Below are 26260 nucleotides of genomic sequence, written 5' to 3' on the forward strand. Positions count from 1 at the left end.
CGACTTCACTCACTCACTCCTGGCTGTTGTGAATAATGCTTCAGTGAACCATGTCTTTTGGAGTTATGATTTTCTCTGGGTATATGCCCAGTAGTGGGATTGCTAGACTATTGGATATTGACTGCTGTATTTGTATGTCATTATCATTGAAAGGAAAAATGAGAACAGTTCTGTATCTATAGACCATTAAGACCTGATTTGAAGCTATAAAATGAAATTCAAGAATGAACACTTTCAGTTTAACAGTCTGAAGAATTCGTGGGACATTGAAAAATGAGCCAATTTTAATAGAAGTTGACCCATAAGAAATGGTAGACTAAAAGATGAAAATTATGTTAGAAAAATATGTTGTTTGAGGTGGGGAATATGCTTATTTTGTATGCCAATGAACCTCTCCCACTCGTCCCATATTTAATGACTAAATGAAGATTTGCATAAGTAATTGCATTTTGGGGGAAAATTAATCTAAGACTTTCTTTAGGGTTTCAGGATATTTGCTTCACAGTGTCGAGGGCCTTGTCAAAACATGAGCAGCATTAGTTACATATGAGAATTACTTCTGGAACTTTTTTAAGCATAGAAATTCTAAATCTTTATCCTTGAAGATTATGATTAGAAAGATCCTGAGGTACCAGGCACTAATATTTTAAAACATTGACTCTGATTTGGCATCAGGAATTGAGCTGAGAATTCCTTGCTCTCTGGAATAATTTTAAGTTTGTTTTTTTAATTTGTATTTAGTCTAAAAGGCATTCATATGGAGAGAATGAGGTGTCCCATCATATAAATATGTTGAAAAACATAAAGATGAATACAAAAGTTAAAAAAAAAGTTATTTTAGGAAAATTGATCATTGACCTCTATTCCATTTTTAGCCATCACCAAAGCAAAAATTCAAGTCATAGATGTCACCACAATGATTCACAGTTCCAATTCACTATCCAATTCACAGTTGTTAATTCTAAGGGAAATTGGCTTATAAATACTAAACAAGCAGAGAACATCAGCTCCAGTGCAAATGGTTGAGGTGTTCTAGGTCTTTCTGTCTCTCTATGGGACTTGTATACTTGAGCCAACCTTCTCATGAGAGAGGAATAAAGAAAGGGGAAAGAGACTCCCTATGTGAATGAGATAACTTCAACCTTTAGATAGCAGAAAATGGACTGCAGCCATTCTACACAGAGCAAAAACAGAGAATTGAGCTGACGTCCATATACGTTTGACCTCTTATAAAGACCTATGTCTGAAATTGTGGCACAAAGTCCTAGATTTTGAGCAATCCCTTAACCTAAGAGGAAGGATTTTCAATCTAGATCCAGTGGCTAACATTGGGAGGAAGGAACAAAAAAAGAGGAGGCTCCAGGTTTTTCTGGAGGAAATTTATGAGGCGCTTGTTAAAATCATGCATTAATTCACTAAAAGATCAACTAAATATAGAGAAGTCTTAAATAATGTAAATGAGATTTGAGTAATTACATCTTTCTGCTGAACTGTTAAAAACAACTTCCAATAGCAGAATTATCATATTGTTTCCTTTTCACCTACCTTTAAAAAAATTATTCTGTGACTGAGTTGATTTCTACTGACATTATGTAGATTCTTTTCCTTTTCCTTGTTTTTAATCCTGCTTCATTAAGGAAATGATTAAATGTAGTTTACAAGTAAAGTAAAACTGGATTTCATACCATAAAGATAGAAGTGGGAAAAAAGTATCAGTATGTGTGTGTTGTATGTATATATGTATAGAACTATAAATTAAATTAAAAATTCATGCTATAACCTGTAGCTTTGGGAGGCATGAGATATAGGCTTAGGTTTAAGTTTTCTAGAATTCAAGGCTAAATCCAAACAATGCATAGTTACATAATATACATTTTTTATAAGTTAAGGGCAAGCCAGTGGTCCATGGATGTAGAACTTATTCTTAATAATAAGTGAGACCAATAAAAAATTTCTCAATGTTGTCATAAAGGATGAAACACATTCTGAATAGTTCCAGAACTGATCACTTAGAGACTCAAAGATAATTTTTGTTTTTCCATTTTTATTGTATCTTTAAATATAAACCAATATCATTACACCAATATGTGAATTTATTGAAAAGTATGATGAGGTCCAGAATTGGATCTTAGTTTATATAGATGAATCATGTAGTGGACCTTGGAGTAGCTATAGAAATGAATGGATTCTCCATCTTTCTAGCAACGTCAGCTATATTTTTAGTAGATATTTGTTAATTATACCAGGCTTGAGTTCACAGTAAGCCTGTTTGACTTAATCTTTGTTGTTGTGTTCAGTCTCTAAGTTGTGTCTGACTCTTTGTGACCCCATGGACTGCAGCATGCCAGGCTCCCATGCCCTTCACTATCTCCTGGATTTTGCTCGGATTCATGTCCATTGAGTCAGTGATACTATTGCATGTTATGAGAAATGTTAAGAATCCTTAACATTAATGTTAAGAAATGTTTGTGTAATAAAGCTGTTTTAAGAATTTTTAATTTTTTGCAGAGCATATGTTCCATTTTCAGTCTATAATCACTCTCCATTTGTTAAATTATGGTTAATCTCAGTTTGTTTCTAAATAACTCTGAATCCAGCAAAAAATTCCAATTCAATATGTAGTGGGAATCATTTGGTCTCTAAGACCTGAAATCATTTTAAAGACTTTTTAAGAAATAAAACCTATCAGGGGAGAGGAAAAATTTAAATTTGAGTTCTTCTGTTACTAACTGGGGAACTGTGAACATTAAATTTATCAATCCTCTGCTTATCTTTAAAATAGAAGAATTGAAAGCTATCACAAGTCTTCAAGACAATAGCTGATGAGCAATTAGCCTGCTCAGGCCTAGAACATACCAGAGTTAGTTTTCTCCTCTGTATGAAGGGAAAATAAATCATTGTGGTGGCAATTTGACTTGAATATAAGGAAACAGGAGATTTATATATATTCACTATATTCTGTTTGGTTGGATGAAGTGGTGGAATATTTCATTATTTTGTGCTCTCAGTTCAACAGTTCAAAACAAGCATGCTTGTCATATACTAGGCATTGGCTAATCATTGAGATAAAAACAGATATAAATAAGTAAAGCTTTCCCTGATGGTGATCACAACTAATTAAGGGAGACAGTTAAGAAAACTAATAATTAATATTTAGTATGAGAGCTACAGTAGTAAAGATACTGGTTTCCAGGAAGACTGTAACCTCATTTATCATCTCAGTTATCAAATACTAACCTACATGTTGATTTCCAGCATCACCTTAAGTGGCCAAATGGCTGATGCCAGAATCTTCATAAGAAAGCATTTACCTGACAGCGCTATTCTCTCTAGGATTTCACCATTAGATTTGTATGCTCAAAAATTCTGAGACTTACAGTTGGCAAGACTTGGGATTTTTGTCTTGTTGGCCAATGGACAATTAAAACAAAAACCACATGTATCAGGAGAATTAGGCATTCACAATAGTCTGGATAGCACATTCTCTACCTATAGATAATCACCATGAAAAGTGAAATTATCAGATTGTTTGACTAGTATTATATACTGGAAAAAAAAAGTGAAGTGTTAATCTCTCAGTTGTGACAACTCTTTGGGAACCCATAGACTATAGCCCACCAGGCTCCTCTGTCCATGGAATTCTCCAGGCAAGAATGAGTGGGCTGCCATTTCCTTCTCCAGGGCATCTTCCTGACCCAGGAATCAAAGCCAGATTTCCTGTACTACAGGCGGGTTCTTTACTGTCTGAGCCACCAGGAAAGCCCATTATATCCAGAAAAGTCCCATTTATTCACAAGGCTCTCAATGTGTTGTGTCATCAGTGTCTGATGGTCAGATAAGGATGCCCATTCCTGGAGAATAAAGAGTGGAGAGTTGGCCCAGTTGGCATTCTCTCCTCTGGACTATGCAAGGGAAGTCCAGTGTTTCCTCTGAGACTTCCCCTTTACGTCTGTTGTAGACCAGCTATTTTCTGATTGATGCATTCTTTTCTTAAATGAGTTAATATCTTCAATCAGATGGACAAGGCAATGGCAACCCACTCCACTACTCTTGCCTGGAAAATCCCATGGACGGAGGAGCCTGGTAGACTGCAGTCCATGGGGTCACTAAGAGTCTGACACGACTGAGAGGCTTCACTTTCACTTTTCACTTTCATGCATTGGAGAAGGAAATGGCAACCCACTCCAGTGTTCTTCCCTGGAGAATCCCAAGGACAGGGGAGCCTGGTGGGCTGCCGTCTCTGGGGTCGCACAGAGTCGGACACGACTGAAGCGACTTAGCAGCAGCAGCAGCTTCAATCAGAAGATCAGTTAATCAACTACTTCCAGTATTCTTTCTTTTTCTGATAGCAGAGATGCCTGCTTTCTTTGAAGACTACTTACTATGTGATGCCCTTTATCCTTACTGAGTATCTTTTATTTTCTTTACAGGTATATGTCGACCTTATATTCTCACCCTGATTTTCCAGAGAAAGGCCCAGAGGAGATTAACAAAGAGCTAATGAAAAATGTCAGCCACAACCCTCTTTTACTTCTCACACCACAGAAAATTAAAAGATATGTTGAGTCTTTATGGAGGAAAAAAAGTTCTGGACAACCTGTCACCTTTACTGATATCTTCGGGATGTTAATAGGAGAAACACTAATTCACAATGTAAGCTCTGTCTCAGTCTACAATCCTTTTAATACAAGAAGACCATGTATATCATGTTTTTAAATAAAACAAAATGTGATGCATTTTTGTAAAAGTCAGTTGACTCCCATTACCCTGTAAACATGCACTGAGTACATACTCCCTGCCAGATGTAACTCGTCTACATTTCATGCTGCAATTGTGCCTACTAATTTATTCTAGCTGTGTGTGTCAGTTAAATGTTGTTGTTGTTGTTGTGGGCTGTGCTGCTTGGCTTTTGGGATCTTCGTTCCCCAACCAGGGACAGAACCCACACTCTCAGCAGTTTGAGTGAGGAGTCCTAACCCCTGGACTTCCCAGGGAACTCCCCATGTGGCAGTTTTGATGTATAGGGAAATACTTTTGTATTCTTTTTCTTTAGAAAGCTACACATTTTAACCCTCAACTGCTCATTCTGCCCAAGTAGCAATATTTTTAGATGAAGAGGTGAAGACAAGTAATATTTAAGTGGCAGAGGAAGAATGGAGGTTGCCTGGAGAAATCCAGAACAAAAGGAATGAATCACATGGAAGAAACACATTTGACACATGATCATAGGGTGATATTTTATCTGAAGATAAAGTAGGCGGGTGGAGCCTGTGCCAGAGAATCTGAGGACTAACTTCCTTCTGGGCTCTATCACTGCCAAATCATTTTCCAGCTCAAATGTCAACATAGTCCCCAGAGTTATGGCTGTTTTTTAGAATGAAGATAATTACTTCCAGTGAGCTTTTATTTTTTTCAGGATTAGAGATTTCTAGATAATAATAAGGCTAATTTTTATCATAAAAGTTTTAAGGGTCTTGGTTGGAAGCACTATTTGATGTAGATTTTTTTTTTTCTTATCTGTAACCGTTTATATATGTAAAACCTTTCCTTTCTTCTGTGGACAGAGAATGAACACTACCCTGAGTAGTTTGAAGGAAAAAGTCAATACTGGGCAGTGTCCTCTGCCGCTTTTCACCTGTCTCCATGTCAAACCCGATGTCTCAGAGCTGATGTTTGCAGGTATGGAATCTCCTCTTGCAAAACATTTCCTGGAAACTCAGACCTGTGGTTCTTAATGATTTTCTTTAGAGGAAGATCATAAACAATTTCAGTTGCTTATTTTAATATACTTTCTGTAACATAAAAACATTTGAAAATCTAAGAATATTTTACACTAGATAATTTTCTGGTTGTAGAGATATCCTATGAAATTAGTTACTAATATATGTTCATTCAAATCAGTGGGAAAGGAGATATAAAAAAGTAAATCATGAATGTAGTCAATATTCAATCTTAATTATCCATTTGTCAACGATTTTTAACAAAATAGCTTGCCTGTTTTAGGCAATGCGTATCTTGTTGCTTGCTGCTTGTCTGTTCATTAATTTGGGTTACATGACATATTTTATCATTAAAACTTTATTCTAATTTTTATAATTTAGCACCTTAAAAGTACCAGTCTATATTTGTGACCGAGGGTGAATAAAGTGTCTCATTCTGTTAAGTCTCAGATATAAACATTTATTTCTTCTGTAGCTATGCTTCTGGGTGAGTGCTATCAAAATACATGATGCTCTGCTTCTTTCTGGAGGCCACTGTCAGTCCTGGTTGCAGTGTGGTGGCATCTATGACTGTGGCTGGGAGGGTTCATTATATTTTTAGGAAAAGTACCTCAGTGACATTAGTGACATCATGAGCTTAAAAAAAAATCATTGTAAATGGAATGAACTTAATTCTAGATTTATATCTAGAATTCTTTTGCATTTTTTCCAAGTCTCACTTTTTCTTCAACTGACTACCCTCAAGCAAGATTTGGAATAGTTTATAAAAGCAGTACACCTGGAAATCACTCATTCAACAAGTGTTTATCAATTGTCTTGACTAAAATATTTCTCATGCATATTGTTCAGAAAGCACTTATCATATTTATTATCTTATTCAATATTAACTATAACCTAGGGAGGGAGGGAGATATATTTAGCATTGCTTCAAAGAAGAAAAAACAAAATTTCAGAAAGATTCAATGATTGCCACATACAAAGTAAGTAGTCTTAAAATACTTTGTTCCTTTTATGAAAATATTGATTTCTCTGATTGCTGATGATGTAGAATGTAGTGCTCAGGGCATGAAGTATGAACTCTCTTCCCCTCCACAGTATGTTCTCCTTTTCCTGTAAGACCTAGTAATCTGTTTGAGAAATTTACAACAGTTATTAGAGAAGTTAAGGCAAAAGAAGAGCGGAATGCTACTATGCACTGTTTCCTTGGCCAAATTATGATATTTTTTAGCCTGTTTCCTCATCTGTTAAAGTGAAGATGACATTCTCATAGTTTTTGCTAAATAAATGAGATAAAGTACATGAAGGACTTAATTGTAAGCCCAAATGAAGTTTCAGTAAATCTTAACAATTTGGAATCTTCTGTGAGAACTCTATGAAAAAAAGTTAGAGGTCTGGATTTTAAAGATGAATGGAATTTGTATATGAAAGCAAATTTAGTTGTCAGATGGAGATTAAGACATTCAATTTTATTCTAGGATATCCTAGGATTCTAAGATAATCATGGCATACTCAGCAGTAATAAGGAACCACATTTTGTGAAAGAGATCATTGTTGTTGTCAGTTGTACAGTCATGTCCAACTTTTTACAACCCCATGGACTGCAGCATGCCAGTATTCCCTGTCCTTCACTGTCTCCCGGAACTTTCTCAAACTCATGTCCGTTGAGTCAGTGATGCCATCCAACCATCTCGTCCTCTTTTGTCCCCTTCTCCTCCTGCCTTCAATCTTTCCCAGTATCAGGGTCTTTTTCAGTGAGTTGGCTCTTCATATCAGGTGGCCAAAGTATTGGAGCTTCAGCTTCAGCATCAGTGCTTCCAATGAATAATATTCAGGGTTGATTTCCATTAGGATGGACTGGTTGGATCTCCTTGCAGTCCAAGGGACTCTCAAGAGTCTTCTCCAACACCACAGTTCAAAAGCATCAGTTCTTCAGCACTCAGCCTTCTGTATGGTTCAACTCTCACATCCATATGTGACCACTGGAAAAACCATAGCTTTGACTAAGATGGACCTTTGTTGGCAAAGTAATGTCTCTGCTTTTTAATATGCTATCTAGGTTTGTCATAGTTTTTCTTCCAAGGAGCAAGCATCTTCTAATTTCATGGCTGCAGTCACCATCTGCAGTGATTTTGGAGCCTGAGAAAATAAAGTCTGTCATTGTCTTCATTGTTTCACCATCTATTTGCCATGAAGTGATGGGGCCAGATGCCATGATTTTAGTTTTTTGAATATTGAGTTTAAGCCAGTTTTTTTACTCTCTCTTTCCCCTTCATCAAGAGGTTCTTCAGTTCCTCTTTGCTTTCTGCCATTAGAGTGATGTCATCTGCATTTTGAGTTTATTGATACTTCTCCTGGCAATCTTGATTCCAGCTTGTGCTTCATCCAGCCCATCATTTTCCATGATGTACTCTGCATAGAAGTTAAATAAGCAGGGTGACAATATACAGCCTTGATGTACCCCTTTCCCAATTTGGAACCAGTCTGTTGTTCTCTGTCTGGTTCTAACTGTTGCTTCTTGACCTGCATACAAGTTTCTCAGGAGGCAGGTAAAGTGGTCTGGTATCTTTAAGAATTTTCCATGGTTTTTGGGATCCACACAATCAAAGGCTTTAGTGTAGTCAACGAAGCAGAAGTTTGTGTTTTTCTATAATTCTCTTGTTTTTTCTATGATCCAACAGATGTTGGAAATTTGACCTCCGGTTCCTTTGCTGTTTCTAAATCCAGCTTGTGTATCTAGAACTTCTCTTGATTCACGTTCTATCATATATGAAAAGAAAAGGGCATGATAAATTGTTTTTGTTGTTGTTGTTGTTTTGTTTGTTTGTTTTCCTTTAGCTGGTGCCTTTTGAAGTCTTGGAATGCTTGGAAATTGTTTAGTAAATATACACCTTAAGTGGGTCTATTATTCTCTCTGATTCTTATTTTCATTATTAAAAAGGATATTAATAAATCAGTTTATCTTACAGAGCTACTAAGACAATTGAATGAGATATGGATAATACTGAATGTGTAAAAAAACATATTAAAGTATAATAGTTTTGCTATTACTGTTATGATTCTTAGGGCATTTTCACAGTTGACTCTTTTTATTCTATACTTCCAGTCAGTGGCTGTTCTCAAGAGAAAATCTCGGTAAAATAATTAAAGAATGAATAATATTTTCAGTTCAGTTCAGTCACTCAGTTGTGTCCGACTCTTTGCGACCCAATGAATCGCAGCATGCCAGGCCTCCTTGCCGATCATCAACTCCCAGACTGCACTCAAACTCTTGTCTATCGAGTCAGTGATGCCATCCAGCCATCTCATCCTCTGTCGTCCCCTTCTCCTCCTGCCCCCAATCCCTCCCAGCATCACAGTCTTTTCCAATGAGTCAACTCTTCGCATGAGGTGGCCAAAGTACTGGAGTTTCAGCTTTAGCATCATTCCTTCCAAAGAACACCCAGGGCTGATCTCCTTTAGAATGGACTGGTTGGATCTCCTTGCAGTCCAAGGGACTCTCAAGAGTCTTCTCCAACACCACAGTTCAAAAGCATCAATTCTTCGGCGCTCAGCTTTCTTCACAGTCCAACTCTCACATCCATACATGACCACTGGAAAAACCATAGCCTTGACTAAATGGACCTTTGTTGGCAAAGTAATGTCTCTGCTTTTGAATATGCTAACTAGGTTGGTCATAACTTTCCTTCCAAGGAGTAAGCGTCTTTTAATTTCATGGCTGCAATCACCATCTGCAGTGATTTTGGAGCCCCCAAAGATAAAGTCTGACATTGTTTTCACTGTTTCCCCATCTATTTCCCATGAAGGGATGGGACCAGATGCCGTGATCTTCGTTTTCTGAATGTTAAGCTTGAAGCCAACTTTTTCACTCTCCTCTTTCACTTTCATCAAGAGGCTTTTCAGTTCCTCTTCACTTTCTGCCATAAGGGTGCTGTCATCTGCATATCTGAGGTTATTGATGTTTCTCCTGGCAATCTTGATTCCAGCTTGTGCTTCTTTCAGCCCAGCATTTCTCATGGTGTACTCTGCATATAAGTTAAATAAGCAGGGTGACAATATACAGCCTTGACGTACTCCTTTTCCTATTTGGAACCAGTCTGTTGTTCCATGTCCAGTTCTAACTGTTGCCTCCTGACCTGCATACATGTTTCTAAAGAGGCAGGTCAGGTGGTCTGGTATTCCCATCTCTTTCAGAATTTTCCACAGTTGATTGTGATCCACATAGTCAAAGGCTTTGGCATAGTCAATAAAGCAGAAGTAGATGTTTTTCTGGAACTCTCTTGCTTTTTCGATGATCCAGTGGATGTTGGCAATTTGGTCTCTGGTTCCTCTGCCTTTTCTAAAACCAGCTTGAACATCTGGAAGTTCACAGTTCACATATTGCTGAAGACTGGCTTGGAGAATTTTGAGCATTACTTTACTAGCGTGTGAAACGAGTGCAATTGTTCGGTAGTTTGAGCATTCTTTGGCATTGCCTTTCTTTGGGATTGGAATGAAAACTGACCTTTTCCAGTCCTGTGGCCACTGCTGAGTTTTCCAAATGTGCTGGCATATTGAGTGCAGCACTTTCACAGCATCATCTTTCAGGATTTGGAATAGCTCAACTGGAATTCTATCACCTCCACTAGCTTTGTTGGTAGTGATGCTTTCTAAGTTCCACTTGACTTCACAATAATATTTTAGCAAGTGAATATTTTTGATTCATCTAGAGTAAGAAAAGGCTACTTTATGTTCAATTAGTAGTCTTTCAACATGAATGTGCCTGATTTGGGCCAGCTGCCTAACTGAGATATCGTTACCGAGATAAGAGAAGCCCCATTAACCTTCATTGTTAAGCTTCTATGATAAGGAGGTTCAAGTGGTTTCTTCCAACAGAGTCGGACAAAACCATGAAGCATTAGTTATGTGGATTTTGTACGCAGATAAGACATTCAAAGGGGCATGTTATGAATGTTCAAAGAGCTTGAGTTGTGGGGAAAAAAAAAGAGAGAGACATGTCTATACTTTATGCCATTAAAATTTGCTTGGATTAAAATGGATCGGCTATTCAGGAAAAAAGTTAAAATATTATTTGAATTATATTATAAAAAGTCAAAGATCCCTGTTATCTTAGCTTACAGAAGTTTTATCAACTTTATTTCAATAATACTAGAGAATGTTTTTCTTCTCTCTTAGAAAAGTTTTAAACACTTTAACCTTTTGAAGACTTTAAACAAATAAACGTTAGTTGTTTAATTGGTTACATATTTTTGACTCCTCTACTTCACTACATTTCTGATAGGATTTCAAACTTTAATTTGCATTGTCAGTGAATTTCAATTACTGAGCATAATTTACAACTTCACATCATGTTAAGTCCCTTAACAGACATTACAGAAGAAAAACATAGTACTCTTCCTCAAGAAAATTCCATTCCTATTGGCAAGAAAAATACACATAAAATGCTGTTGTCTGTTAGAGTATATAGACCTGACATAAAATGTAAGATATTAGAGATTTAGTGTAGTTGTAAGAAAGACTTCATAAAGGTGGTAGAACTCAGGTTCAAGTTGAACTTGGAAAGATCTACCAATTGGGGGTGAAACATCATCTTTGTGTAAAACAGTATAAGAAAATGCTCAGAAGGGAAGCCAAAGGTATGTTTCAGCGAGCAGTAAAAAGACACTAGATTTGGTTAATGTATGAACTGGTGAAGAGTAGATGGTATATTTGGAAAAACCATTAGTGTCAAGCTATATAGAAAGATTTGACTTCCAGATAGAAATGTTTCTATTCAATTATGATAAGGGGAAACATTTAATGATTTTTGGTAGGAAGCTATTTAAGTTGTGTTTTTGAAAAAAAAAAAAAGGTATTTTAATAGTTCATATGGGTAGCTTGGCACAGAAAGAAACTAAAAGCCGTGGTATTACTATGTTTTTGTAAATAAGGGCTTAGAACTAGGGAGATACTGATAAGGAAAGAGAGGAGAAGATGCATGTGAAAAGCTTAAATATTACCAGTGTGATGTGTGATGGATGGATGGATTTGATGTGAGTGGGTATAGGAGTGATTTCAGTTAAGAGTTTTTTTCTGGGCTGTGATAGCATGGTTTATAGAAACAGGTGAGCTAGACCAGGAAGAAAGGTGATGAATTCCTTTCCAGGCAAGTGTAGTGGGATGTGATGACAGCATCCTCAAGTATAAATGCACAGCAGGGAGCTGGAGACGAACAGATGGAGGTTCATGAGAGAAGTTCAAGTTTGAAATGTACTAGATCAGCAGCAGAGAAATAGTAGTCAAAATACCATGGTGACTTCTTCAGTAAGGATCAGAGAGCAAATCTGCCTCTCAAAAATGTCTCTCTTTACTGTGTGCCCAAAACCACAGCATTAAACAAGACGAGATTGCTGGAGAAGTAGGAACCAGGAAATCTTTGTTTCAGTACTGTGGATAAGGGTGTGAAACTCACAGATAAGAATTTACTTGTGGTGATACATAAAGTTTCCTAATGGTCTCTGATTCATTGCTAGTCATGTCTCACTAACTCTATGTAAATCATTATAAAACATACCACTTTGTCATGAAGGGTATATGTGCCATTTGGCTTTGATGTGAATTGAATTGCATTGTGTTCTCATCACAATTGTGGTTTATAACTTGTTTTACAAAAGTAGAACGTTCTATATTATTGAGTAAATAATAAAAACATACATATCCATGATTTTTTTCCCACAACTTTGAGGACAGATGTTTTAAAATTCAGAATACTTTAGATTTTGAAGTTATAAAATATACTTACACTACATATTATATGTGCTTATAATATATATTCCACAATGTCTGACTGGGGTCTTATAATCAAATAGTGATTTCTCCAGTGGGATGTATTGATATTCACATTGAGTGGGATATGTAAAGATTAAGCCTCATATAAAGATTAAGACTGGTTTTCTACTAAATGAGTTCAGGGCAAATTTTACCATCGAATGAATAGCAAAGGAATTGCAAAATCCAATAGCCAAATCCAATGTGAATTTTGGAGTTATTTGGATTTTAGATTGTTGGATAAGGGGTTAAAGACGCAAAAATTTTAGAAAGGGGAAAACAGATGAAAAAGGAGGACAGAGGGTTTGGGGTTAGGCAGGGATGCATGGTAGTTGGATTCCATAGAAAATGGTCAACAAAGACTTTGAACTAAAGGGTAAAAAGGAGCAAGCCTTATGATTACAGAAGGAAATAGTGAGCATAAGGGCTGCAAGGTGGGAATGAGCTTGGTCTCTTGGAGAAAATTAAGAAGGTATGTGGCTGAAGTGGAATAAGCAAGACAAAATGTGCTAGAAGATTGTTTAGGACATGGGTCCATCAGGGAGCATGAGCCAGACCATCATGAACATTTCTCGACCGTGTTTCTATTTCAGTAAATAAGAAGCCATTGGAAAGTTTTCCACTGGCATTAGTATGCCGTGATTTGTATCTTTAAAAATTCATTCTGGCAACAGGGTATCTAAAAGATAGTAGGGGAATAGAGAAGATGTTTTAAGAGGCTATTGTGAGGATCCAGGGGAGAGTATGGCAGCTTATACCAGTATGGTCTTGGTGAACAAGTGGATCACTAGCCAGTTTCTAACCACATCTGATGATAGAGCCTACAGAACTTGATTTCTTTCTCTTTGAGATATAAGAGAAAAAGGACCATCAAGAAAAATCCTGCCAGATTTCTCTGGCAGTCCAGTAGTTAAGTGATCGCCTTCCAATGCAGGGGGTGTGAGTTTGCCATCTTGTCGGGGAGCTGAGATCACACATGCCTTGTGGCCAAAAAAGCAACATTTAGCAATCTTGTAATAAATTCAATAAAGACTTTAAACTTTTTCACATCAAAAAAAATCTAAACTCTAAAAAGTTATTCTAAAGTGTGGTAAGGATAGTATGGATGGTGGTATGAATATATGAAAAGAAGTACCATTTACGAAGAAGGGCAAGATTGAGAGACTGACAAGGAAGTGGGATTCAGAGCTAGGAATTCTGTTTGGATATATTAAGATTCAGATGATTTTTAGACATAGTTATAACCACAGGAATACATGAAATATAATAGTGGCTACTATTTTCTGAGTGATTAAAATGTACTATGTCCTCTTCTAAGTTCTTTAAGTTTCTTAACTCATTGGTTCCTTCCCAAAATCTTGCAAACTATCTACTGATTTTATTAGCATTTTACAGATTAAGAAACTAAGACACAGAGAACACACGTAATCTACCCAAAGCTTCATAGTTAATAAACAACAGAACAGAATTTGAGCCCAAGTTTCTGGCTGCAGCGCCTCTGCTCTGAGAAAATAAACTCTGTTGGCTCTATTCCTATGCATTTCTGAATATATACAATATAAAAGCTTTGCTTTGTAATCTTTTGAGTTAAAATAATGGTTAATAAGCAAAATTAAGGAAAGAAAAGGCAAGAAGAAAAGGCAAATGTTAGACACCACTTTCTTCCATTTTTATAGTCTGCTTCCATTATCAGAAAGAGTTTAATTTCTTTTGTCTCCTCCATGTATTTTAAACATCTGAGTCAGCAGTTTTAAAACTGTCTAATTAAGATGGACTTTATAATAGATGTCTGAGTTTTTAAATGCCAAAGGATATTCAATTTGTGCAAAGTAAGGAATCCTTTTGTGTTCTCATCTTATTCATCTGTGAGCTTCCTCCCCAATTTCTATATGTCATACACATGGTTGTTCGTTGCTGTTCAGTCGCTAAGACGTGTCTGACTCTTTGCTGCCCCATGGATTGCGGCATGCCAGATTTCCCCGTCCTTCACTATTTCCTGGAGTTTGTTCAGACTCATGTCCATTGTGTCAATGATGCCATCCACCATCTCATTGTCTGTCACCCCCTTCTCCTCCCGTGATGACTCAGACGGGAAAGAATCTGCCTGCAATGTAGGAGACCCAGGCTCAATCCTTGGGTGATGAAGATCCCCTGGAGAAGGGAATGGCTCCCCACTCCAGTATTCCTGCCTGGAGAATCTCATGGACAAAGGAACCTGGCAGGCTACAGTCCATGGGGTTGCAGAGAGTCAGACACAATTGAGTGACTAACACTTTTCACTCTCATATACATGATAGATAGTTGTTAATTTTTAAAAATATTTTAAATGAATGAGAATAATTATGCCAGTGTTGGAGTAATCTGTGTGTATATCTCTGTAGTATTTTTCTACTAATGGATTGCATTTTTAAAAATCATTTCAGATTGGGTTGAATTTAGTCCATTTGAGATTGGCATGGCTAAATATGGTACTTTTATGGCGCCTGACTTATTTGGAAGCAAATTTTTTATGGGAACAGTTGTAAAGAAATACGAAGAAAACCCCTTGCATTTCTTAATGGGTAAGTGATCCCAATCTACCATGAGTTTGTTTGACTGTTTTGAATCTTGGTACATTCTAAGTCATATTCTGTGTTTGCTCTTCTTTAGGTGTCTGGGGTAGTGCCTTTTCTATATTGTTCAACAGAGTCTTGGGAGTTTCTGGATCACAAAGTAAAGGTTCCACAATGGAAGAAGAACTAGGTATTGTAAAAACATGCTTGCATTGATCATAATTATACTATACTGATAAACTTCATTAACACATACATATAAAGTTAAATCTTCATAAAATTGTAATTATTCTAATGCTATCAATATTTTAGATGAATCAACATAATTATTTGCTAAAAATATATGCTTTTACCTCTTAACTATTGTTTTGACATTGAGGTTGTGGAGTTCATAGAAACTACTGATTCCTGAGAATCCTTTTTTTTTTTTTTTTTGCCCCTTACTTTTTTTAATTGAAGGATATTTGCTTTACAGAATTTTGTGGTTTTCTGTCATACATCAACAAAAATCAGCCATAGGTACACCCATGTACCTTGCATTTCCCTCCTCACCCCACCCTGCTAGATTGTCACAGAGCCCTGTTTGAGTTTCCTGAGTCATATGGCATATTCCCATTGGCTATCTGTTTTACATATGGTAATGTAAGTTTCCATGTTACTCTCTCCATACATCTTACCCTCTCCCTCCTCCCCTCCCCTTCCCCGTGTCCTTAGGTCTGTTTTCTATGCCTGTTTCTCCATTGCTGCCCTGAAAAGAAATTCATCAGTAGCATCTTTCTAGATTCCGTATATTTGTATGATCTATGTATATGATATTTATATTTCTCTTTCTGATTTACTTCACTCTGTATAATAGGCTCTAGGTTTGTCTCCCTCATTAGAACTGACTCAAACGCATTCCTTTTTATGGCTGAGTAGTATTCCAGTGTATATATCTACAGTGGAATCAGTTTTACTAGAGCATCTTTATTCCTTTTAGTTATTATATATCAAAACATACTATTCGTATTAGAGAATACAAGTGGTCCCTGACTTACTATGGTTCAACTGACAAGTTTTTAACTGTATGACAGTGCAAAAGTGACATTACTCAGTAGAAACCATACTTCAGATTTTGAGTTCTGACCTTTTTCAGGCTAGCGATAAGATTGGGAGTACGATACTCCTTCCCAATAGCAAGCTGCCACTCCCAGGCATGTCAGCCATGCAATCACAATGGTAAACAACCCATATACTTAAAACCATCTGCACCCTATCAAGCATTCTGTTTTTTGCTTTCAGTATAGCATTCTATAAATTATGTGAGCTCTTCAACATTTATTATAAAGTGGACTTTGTGGTAGATGATTTTGCCCAACTGTAGGCTAAATGTAAGTTTCTGAGCATGTTTAAGGTAGGCTAGACTAAGTTGTGGTGTTTAGTAGATTAGATGTATTAAATGCATGCCTGAACCCCCCTCCCACTTCCCTCCCCATACCATCCCTCTGGGTCATCCCAGTGCACCAGCCCCAGGCTTCCTGTATCCTGCATCGAACCTGGACTGGTGATTCATTTCTTATATGATATTATACATGTTTTAATGCCATTCTCCCAAATCATCCCCCTCTCCCTCTCCAGGATGTGGAGCATGTGTACACTCGTGGCAGATGCATGTTGATGTATGGCAAAACCAATACAATATTGTAAAGTAAAAAAAATTTAAAAAAAAAATGCCTGATGCATCTGGCAAAATTTTCCCCTTACAGTAGGCTTATTGGGATGATGTAACTCCATCGTAAGTCTAGGGGGATCTGTTCTCCTTTTATGAATAAGGGCAGCTTTTGGACGATTAGATTCATCAACAGTTGAACACAATATGATACTTAAATTCAAGCTTGATAGTTTATTTACCTCTTCAATACTACCTCATTAGAATTCTGTTAACTTCTTATAGCTAATTCATACCAAAAACATGAAAAAAATATTTCAAATCACAGCTAATAAACTACTGCTAATAATTTTCTTCAAATCTAACTCACGAGCCCATAATAAATTAAAAGTAATTTTTATACAACTTGTAAAAAGTAGACAAACTCAATTGAGGACCAGTAGTTTTCATTTGTTATAATATTAATGCCATAGAAACATGTTATCTTTAATGAATAAATTTGATTTACACAAAGCATACATTCAGGATCTCTCAAGTGCTGTGCCATCTGTATCGTAGTCAACACCGAATTTTTGTTATGACTATTTTGACTGGAAGTAGGAAGGGTCAGGGGAATTCTGAATTTGAATTTGGGGCCAGCCCAGCAGGGTCTGGGGAGAAGGATCCTGGAGATCAACAAAGTACCTCTCTATCTCCTCTTCTGTGCCTCTGAAGTAGCCCACATCTATTTCAGAGTTAACAGAACAACATAAATGACTTTTTCAACAATCTCTTTGAAAAATACTTGCATGTTAACAACTTATTGTAGGATTTTTTTTCTAATAAACTGTCCTTAGTTATTGCAGACAATGACAGCTGATTTAATTAAGCTCTATATGCAAAACACAAATGCAATTATAACTTTAATTGATGTACCCCAACTTGACTTTTAAAAAGTGTGAAGTCACTCTTCCTGCAAGAGTTGATTTTCAATATGTGATATATATATATATATATATATATATATATATATATATATATATATAAAGTGCAGCAATTTTCTATAGTCCTTAATATTTTGGGTGTAATTCTTAATAAATAATGTGAAACTGATCTTATGATATCCCTAGAGTCAAAGACTTTAGAATAAAAATAAAAACAACCAAAGAGGCACTTTGTCCTTTAACTTGCTCCTGTCTTCTGAGCATCATGCAGGGAACAAGCAGCCAAGGTTGGTGGAACTTGGAGTGATGTCTGACCTTAACCACAGAGCCACATGCTCCTAAGGGTAACTGCAGGGCAAAGTGTTTAATGCTGAAATGCTCTGACAGTGACTTATTTTAATGAACACTGTATCCCAGATGAATATCCTGTTCTCACCTTTAATTTTGTGGGTATAATAAATTCTTCTCTAAGCTATGTGAAGATTTCAGTCAAGAGATAAAAAGGAGAGAAAAAGAACAGAATTGCTGCCTTTTGTGAGGCTTGCTTCTCTTGCTCTTTCTTGAATAATCCAGATAAACCCATGGTTTGTTGCTTTTTCTTCCTAAGACAGGAAGAGAATAGGACTGAAACAACACATCTGAGGCTGGATGAGACAATAGCTGAAGGCTGAGGAAAAGGAGAATGTTTATACTCAATATTCTTGAGAATATTCTTTTTTGTTAGATGTCCCCTTTGAGACCAGTGGTTGGCAGCTTTTTTACTTTCACTGTGTGTCAGAATTAAGGGGAATATTGTGTCCTGAGAACCCCCGGCCGGCAGGATGCATGTTACCTCAGATTAGGGAAGGGTTTCCAGAAATGAGACCAGAGAGGTGAGTGATTGAGGGGAATCTCAGGACTCCTGGTGACCCTTTCATCCATTGGCCAGCTAAACTCTGCCTCTTAAAGGGATGCTCAGAGGTGGTTTTAGTTTCATTTTTCTCTTTCAAAGAAAGATTTTAAGGTCAATTGGAGTGTAATATGAGCAAACCAAATGTTATACCTACATTTTTCTGAGTTTAAAAGCCCAAATGGTTCTATCACTGAAAACTATAAATTTGAAGTCAGTCAAAAAAATAAAAATTCTATTGACTAATAGAAGGAAAAAAAAAAGTCACTCTACAGAAAAGGATTTCATGTAAAATAAATGTTCTCTCAAAGTTTAATTTTTCTATAAATGATGATTATAAAATGGTCTGTGTATTCCATAATTTGGGTACTTTTTTACTTGAAAAAAGAGAGCTAGGTATAATGCTAAATTTTACTCTTATCTTTAAGGCTTTATGGTTTCTATTTTAGTTTTTGTAACTGTTCTCTTAATACATTCTGAAGAAGCACAAATTGAAACCAAAACACACATTTCAGTAGATAATATTCATTAGTATTTAGTAAAAAGTCCCCTCATATTAGTAACTTCATTCATCTTAGTAAAACCGTTGTAGCCCATTGTAGATTTTGGCTTTACCCTATACTGACTATCATAAACGTCATTTTCACATATTTAATTAAAGAAAAATGTATCTTTTGGGTAATAAGAATTCTATAATCAAGCTGTTCTTCCTGTAAGAATTAATACAAACAAAAATTCTCCCCTTTAAATCACATATGAATAAATTCTGAACTATTTTTTTGTGCTCTGGGACATTTTGTTTTCCAATGAGAAATTTTTTTTTCATATAAATTTATTTATTTTAATTGGAGGTTAATTACTTTACAATATTGTATTGGTTTTGCCATACATCAACATGAATCCGCCACAGGTATACACGTGTTCCCCATCCTGAAGCCCCTCCCTCCTCCCTCCCCATACCATCCCTCTGGTGGTGTGATACCAAACTCTCATACTTAACCACTTGCTACTATATTTTGTCTTTTATATACTTTGTTCCTTGGATTGTTTCAATTTTTGTTGACCTTGTAAAAAGCATCTGACTTTTTATAATTCCATTTTATCCAAACTGGCTATTTCTGATATGTAGAAAATATATGTATGAAAAATACTCATAAATCTAATACATTTAAATTTACTACATTGATCTAGATTTACACTGATAAGTCTAGTAGAGCTCACTGTGGTCTTGCTGAGAGTACTTCCTTATAGTAAATTTCACTGTGAGTCTTGACACCTGAGATTCTTTCATTGTTTTGTTTTCTTTCCACAGAAAATATTACAGCAAAGCATATTGTGAGTAATGATAGCTCAGACAGTGATGACGAATCACAAGGACCCAAAGGTAAGAGAGCTGGAAACTCCTCTGGAAGAACTGCATTAGGAAAGACTATGAATGTTTTGTCTGATTTTCTCACTCAAGATACTAATGGTAGTCTCTGCTTAAGGCACGGAGTGATAGAATTGTAGCTTTCAATACAGACAGAGAATCAATGCCATATATGCAATAAAATATGCAACATGTAAGTATGCCTTATTCCATTTATTTTATATACCTCAAAAATTTTATCAGTTGAACAGAGAACAAACTGAGATGGCATAACAGAAATACCAAATTCTGTGTCAAATCTGATTAGAGCACTAGGTTTCTAAGCATAGAAATGGTGATGTGGGAACATTTTTATGTAGCTTTAATAAGTAAAGTTTCATCCTTTAAAATCTTATTATTAAGTAACATTTGAAAAATTAAGTTCTCACTCCATTCCTGAGCTTCATATCCCATTGCCAAACTTCTCTCTCAAAGGGGATCAGTGATGGAGTAGATTTATTGAGAACTCTGTGTTTCATGTATCGCTTTGTTGTATAAACAGGTTCTTTTACACCTTGACAAGGCAGTTTTCACCTTGTGTGGATCACGGTAGTCCGTGTGGAGTCAGGGAAGAGCTCTGGAAAAGATCTGGCATATTTGTTGCAATTGTTATGGTAAAATGGAATGATTTTACATCTGGACAGAGCCATTTGGGCAAATGTTCCCAATAGCTCAAAAACCAAAAACCAAAACAAAACAAGAAGATTTTACAACAACTAGTTGAACATGTCCTGTTATAGTTTGAATAAAATCATCTAGATTTTTAAATACTTTTTTGTCCAAAACTTAATTACTCCATCAGCTAAGGTAAGGCTATTAGAAGAGGTTGTTTTATCTTTGCTGAATCAACACTGAAATTAAAGTTCTCTTTTCAGAGCCAGGCTGTTATTTGTCAGTTGTTCGGGTCTTTTTCCTTCTATTTTGAATTTCCTTTTAATGAAGGGGGATAGAAAAAATGATGGACAGCATATGCCTACCACTTACAGAATTAATTCTGTATTGATGTTGGGACCATCAAGTAGATTAATAATGGTTTATTGATTATTAGGTAAATGGCCAAAATCATCAGTACATTTGATCACCTCTACCAGTACTGGCAGATTATCTTAAAGCTGAGAAGCTCAAGGACCCTCTGAATATGGCTGCTTTGGTTTCAATACCAGCCAACATTGGAGAATGGTATTTAGGGTGTTTTTGAGGACTTCTTATTAGCTCTTAATATTCTTTTTTCTTTTTAAATAACCTTTATTTATTAGAATAGTTTTAGACTCACAGCAAAATTGAGCAAAAAGTAGAGACAATTCTCATATATTCCCTGTATCCACACACAGCACCTCCACCACTTTCAACATCCTGTACTAGAGAGGTACATTTATTACAGTCAATGAACCTATACTGACACATCATTATCACCCAAAATCTAAGCTTTCGGGTTCACTCTTGATATTGTGTGTTCAGGTTTTCACAAATGTATAATGACACATATCTAACATTATAGTGTCATCCCTCTGCTTCCCATCCCCCACCCCCCTGGCAATCCCATCTTTTTACTGTCTCCATCATTTTGCCTTTCTGGAATGTCATCTAGTTGGAATCATGCTATGGATAAACTTTTCAGATTGGCTTCCTTGTCTTCAGTTCAGTTCAGTCACTCAGTCGTGTCCAACTCTTTGCGACCCCATGAATCGCAGCATGCCAGGCCTCCCTGTCCATCACCAACTCCCGGAGTTCACTCAGACTCACGTCCATCGAGTTGGTGATGCCATCCAGCCATCTCATCCTCTGTCGTCCCCTTCTCCTCCTGTCCCCAATCCCTCCCTGCATCAGAGTCTTTTCCAATGAGTCAACTCTTTGCATGAGGTGGCCAAAGTACCGGAGTTTCAGCTTTAGCATCATTCCTTCCAAAGAAATCCCAGGGCTGATCTCCTTCAGAATGGACTAGTTGGATCTCCTTGCAGTCCAAGGGACTCTCAAGAGTCTTCTTCAATACCACAGTTCAAAAGCATCAATTCTTTGGCGCTCAGCCTTCTTCACAGTCCAACTCTCAACATCCATACATGACCACTGGAAAAACCATAGCCTTGACTAGACGGACCTTTGTTGGCAAAGTAATGTCTCTGCTTTTGAATATGCTATCTAGGTTGGTCATAACTTTCCTTCCAAGGAGTAAGCATCTTTTAATTTCATGGCTGCAGTCACCATCTGCAGTGATTTTGGAGCCCAGAAAAATAAAGTCTGACACTGTTTCCACTGTTTCTCCATTTCCCATGAAGTGATGGGACCGGATGCCATGATCTTCGTTTTCTGAATGTTGAGCTTGAAGCCAACTTTTTCACTCTCCATTTTCACTTTCATCAAGAGACTTTTTAGTTCCTCTTCACTTTCTGCCATAAGGGTGGTGTCATCTTCATATCTGAGGTTGTTGATATTTCTCCCGGCAATCTTGATTCCAGCTTGTGCTTCTTCCAGCCCAGTTTTCTCATGATGTACTCTGCATAGAAGTTAAATAAGCAGGGTGACTATATACAGCCTTGACGTACTCCTTTTCCTATGCATATAAGTTTCCTCCATGTCTTTTCATGGCTTCATTTCTCTTTAGCATTGAATAGTATTTCATTGTCTGGGTATTATTACACAGTTTATCCATTCACCTACTGAAGAATATCTCGCTGCTGCTGCTGCTAAGTCGCTTCAGTCGTGTCTGACTCTGTGCGACCCCATAGACGGCAGCCCAGCAGGCTCCCCCGTCCCTGGGATTCTCCAGGCAAGAACACTGGAGTGGATTGCCATTTCCTTCTCAAATGCATTAAGAATATCTTGGTGGCTTTCAAATTTGGGCAGTTATGAATGGCACTGTTATAAAACTCCATGTTCAGATTTTTATGTGCATATAAGTTTTCAACTCCTTTGGGTAAAAATGAAGGAGAATGATTTGCGGTATCATGTGATACAAGTATAATTAAGTTTTGTAAGAAACTTCCAAAGAGGTCGTACCATTTTGCTTTTCCACCATCAGTATTTGAGTGTCCTGTTGTTTCAAATTCTAACCAGCATTTGGTGTTGTCTGTTTTGGATTTTGACATTTCTAATAGGTGTGTAGTGTCATCTCGGTTTCATTTGCATCTCCCTGATGACATGTGATGAAACATCTTTTCATAAATGTACTTGTCATCTATATGTCTTTAAAGATTTTTTTGTGTGTGTGGACCGGTTTTAAAATCTTTATTGAATTTGTTACAATATTGCTTTATTTCCTGTTTGGTTTTTTGGCCTGGAGGTATGTGGTATCTTAGTTACCCGACCAGGGATTGAATTTGCACCCCCTGCATCAGAGGATGAAGTCCTGACCATTGGACTGCAAGGGAAGTCCCCTGTAGGTCTTTTTTGGCAAGGTGTATGTTAAGGTCTTTTGCCCATTTTTAAGTCAGGATGTTTGTTTTCTTATTGTTGAGTTTTAAAAAGTTCTTTGTACATTTTGGGTACTACCCCATTATCAGATGGGTCTTTTGCAAATATTTTTTCCCAGTCTGTAGCTTGTCTTCTTCTCTTAGGGCTTCTTTGTATTTAGTCAAGTGACTTTGAACACGATTTTTAGGCATTTTCAGGTTCAGTTTTTTCAAATCTGTATTGGCATCATTTTGCCTCCTCTTTACAGAATTGCTGCAATTATAAAACTAGCAAATGCACACAAAGGGCTTTAAATTGTGAAATTTATTCTAATTAAATTTATTTTTTAAATTTTAAATTTTTAAAATAAATTTAAATTTAAATAAATTTAAAATAAAAATATTTTAAATTTAAATTATTAAATAAAAATTAAATTAAATTCTAATAAATAGAAATTTACTATTAGTATTAAAGCTAATAAGCAAAATATATCATTTATGTTATCTTGTTGCCATTTCCAAATATGTCATATGGAAGGTAGATCCATTGCTGGTATAGAAGTGAGATAAATTTAATAGCAACAATAGTGATGATGAAAAAGGAAAAGAAGAGGAAGCACCAAATCTTTGGAAAATAATTGAGTATCTTATTCATATCCTGTGTAACTAAAGATATAAATCATTTTTTTAAAGCTTGATTTGTTCTAGTGAAAGATTTTCTTTGTCATATTTGGCATTAGAAAAGTGTGGGAGTAGAAAAGACTGTATATTTGTTTTTTCATGACTATGCAGTCAATCTGGATTGGTTATGGAGAGAAAGAGCCCTTTACTTACTGAGCTCAGTTAAGCTAATCTTTTGAAGATATTATGGTTTTATGTATGTTTAGTTAACATTTATTGAAAATTATGAAGTTTGAATATAGATTCTCTTTTTCCTCTCTCAGTACACACACACACACATGTATGGATTTATTTATGCATGTATATTTATGTTCAAAGTTCCCAGAAATCTGAACAGGAGTGTTCTAGGTAAGGGGATTATCCTCTACCATACAATGTTCTTAGATTTGAGTTATGAATGAAGAATATTGATGATGATGATTACGATGCTGCTGCTACTACTTCTCCTACCGACTAGTGTTTACTGAGAATTTAACGTAGGCCAGGCACTTTTCTAAGAAATTTGCATGAATGCATTAACTTAATTTATCCTCGTAACAACCCAATGAGGTTTACTGATGAGGAAATGAATACTGAAAAGGGTCAATTAACTAGTAAACAGTGGAGAGAGGATTGGAATCTGGGCAGTCTGATTCTGGAACCAGTGCTCTAAATAATGACACAATATGGCTTCCCAGTAGTAGTCACGAGTGCATCGAGTTTAAGGAAAAAGTCATTGAAAACTGCTTCTTTGGGAAGATTGTCAAATTCTAAGCCATTTGAAAACATAAATTTAAATTACAGACTTTTAAACCCCAAACTTTATAAGCAAGAATGCAATGACATTTCAGAGGGTGTTTATAGAGAAGCAAATATATGTTGAATCCTTCAATTGTCTGCTCTCAGTTTGCATGATTTCTGGATGTTTATTAAACATGACAGGGAAGGAAACTTGGGAAAGAAAGGGGATTAGCTACTATGGATATTCCCTCTTATGCATAGCCATAGCCAAGAAAAGAAAAGAATGGGGGAAAGGGAAAAAAATAGAAAAATAGAAGTTTCTCTGGAAATCAAAGAATAAGACAAGTAACACTGCCAAGAATATAGCCTTTAGACTGACTATTTGGAGAAGGAAATGGCAACCCACTCCAGTATTCTTGCCTGGAGAATCCCACAGACGGAGAAGCCTGGTGGGCTGCAGTCCATGGGGTCACACAGAGTCGGACACGACTGAAGCAACTTAGCAGCAGCAGCAGCAAACTGACTAGAGGTAAAGGGTAGAAAAAAAGAAAAGTGAAGTCGCTCAGTCGTGTCTGACTCTTTGCGACCCCATGGATTGTAGCCTACCAGGCTTCTCCATCCATGGGATTTTCCAGGCAAGAGTACTGGAGTGGGTTGCCATTTCCTTCTCCAGAGGATCTTCCCGACCCAGGGGTCAAACCTGGATCTCCCGCATTGTAGGCAGAAGCTTTTTACTGTCTGAGCCACCAGGGAAGTTGGTAAAGGTAAGAACAATTTAAGAACAAAAATGATTAACTGAAATATTGACTGTATTAATTTACATGAATAAACATCTGTTGAATCAAAAACTGGAGGGATTTGCTTGGCATTTCAGTGGTTAAGACTCTGTGCTTCCACTGCAAGGGGGCATGGGTTTGATCCCTGGTCGGGGAACTGAGAGCCTGCATTCCCCTAATGTTAACACTCCATGACCAAAGATCTTTTTTCATTTTTATGGATTTTAGACAATGTATAATGATCTTTTTCCTTAGGCACTGAAAATGAAGAAGCAGAAAGGGAATACCAAAATGATAATCAAGCAAGTTGGGTCCAACGTATGCTCATGGCCTTGGTGAGTGACTCAGCTTTGTTCAATACCAGAGAAGGACGTGCCGGGAAGGTGCACAACTTCATGCTGGGCTTGAATCTCAATACATCCTATCCAATGTCTCCTTTGAGAGATTTTACCATGCAAGAGTCCCTGGATGAAGACGAATTGGATGCCGCTGTCGCAGGTAGGTACACAAAGTGTAACCCACAGAAGCTAATTCAAGAGATTGTTCTTCCTTTTCTGGGGAGGAGCATTTTAATTATTGTTACTAGTAACTCATTTATAATCCAATTTTAAAACATGCATGTAATGAGGGGAGGGAATTCCCTGGTGGCTCAGATGGTAAGGAGTTTGCCTGCAATGTGGGAGACTCAGGTTTGATCCCTGGATCCAGATGAGCCACTGGAGAAGGAATGGCAACCCACTCCAGTATTCTTGC

At 36.7% G+C, this 26260-nt stretch overlaps 1 protein-coding gene across 1 annotated transcript in view; it reads left to right on the forward strand.

Annotated features, from left to right (window-relative positions):
- Positions 1–26260, forward strand: part of PLA2G4A (phospholipase A2 group IVA) — a 173408-nt gene that overhangs the window by 112672 nt on the left and 34476 nt on the right. The window contains exons 9-14 of the mRNA XM_061383506.1: positions 4431–4653; positions 5565–5679; positions 14948–15085; positions 15174–15266; positions 19849–19920; positions 25763–26005. Of these exons, the coding sequence (XP_061239490.1) occupies positions 4431–4653; positions 5565–5679; positions 14948–15085; positions 15174–15266; positions 19849–19920; positions 25763–26005 (884 nt within the window). The remainder of the gene's footprint in view (positions 1–4430; positions 4654–5564; positions 5680–14947; positions 15086–15173; positions 15267–19848; positions 19921–25762; positions 26006–26260) is intronic.

This window comes from Bos javanicus, chromosome 16 (assembly GCF_032452875.1).
Source record: "Bos javanicus breed banteng chromosome 16, ARS-OSU_banteng_1.0, whole genome shotgun sequence".
NCBI classification, from domain to species: domain Eukaryota; kingdom Metazoa; phylum Chordata; class Mammalia; order Artiodactyla; family Bovidae; genus Bos; species Bos javanicus.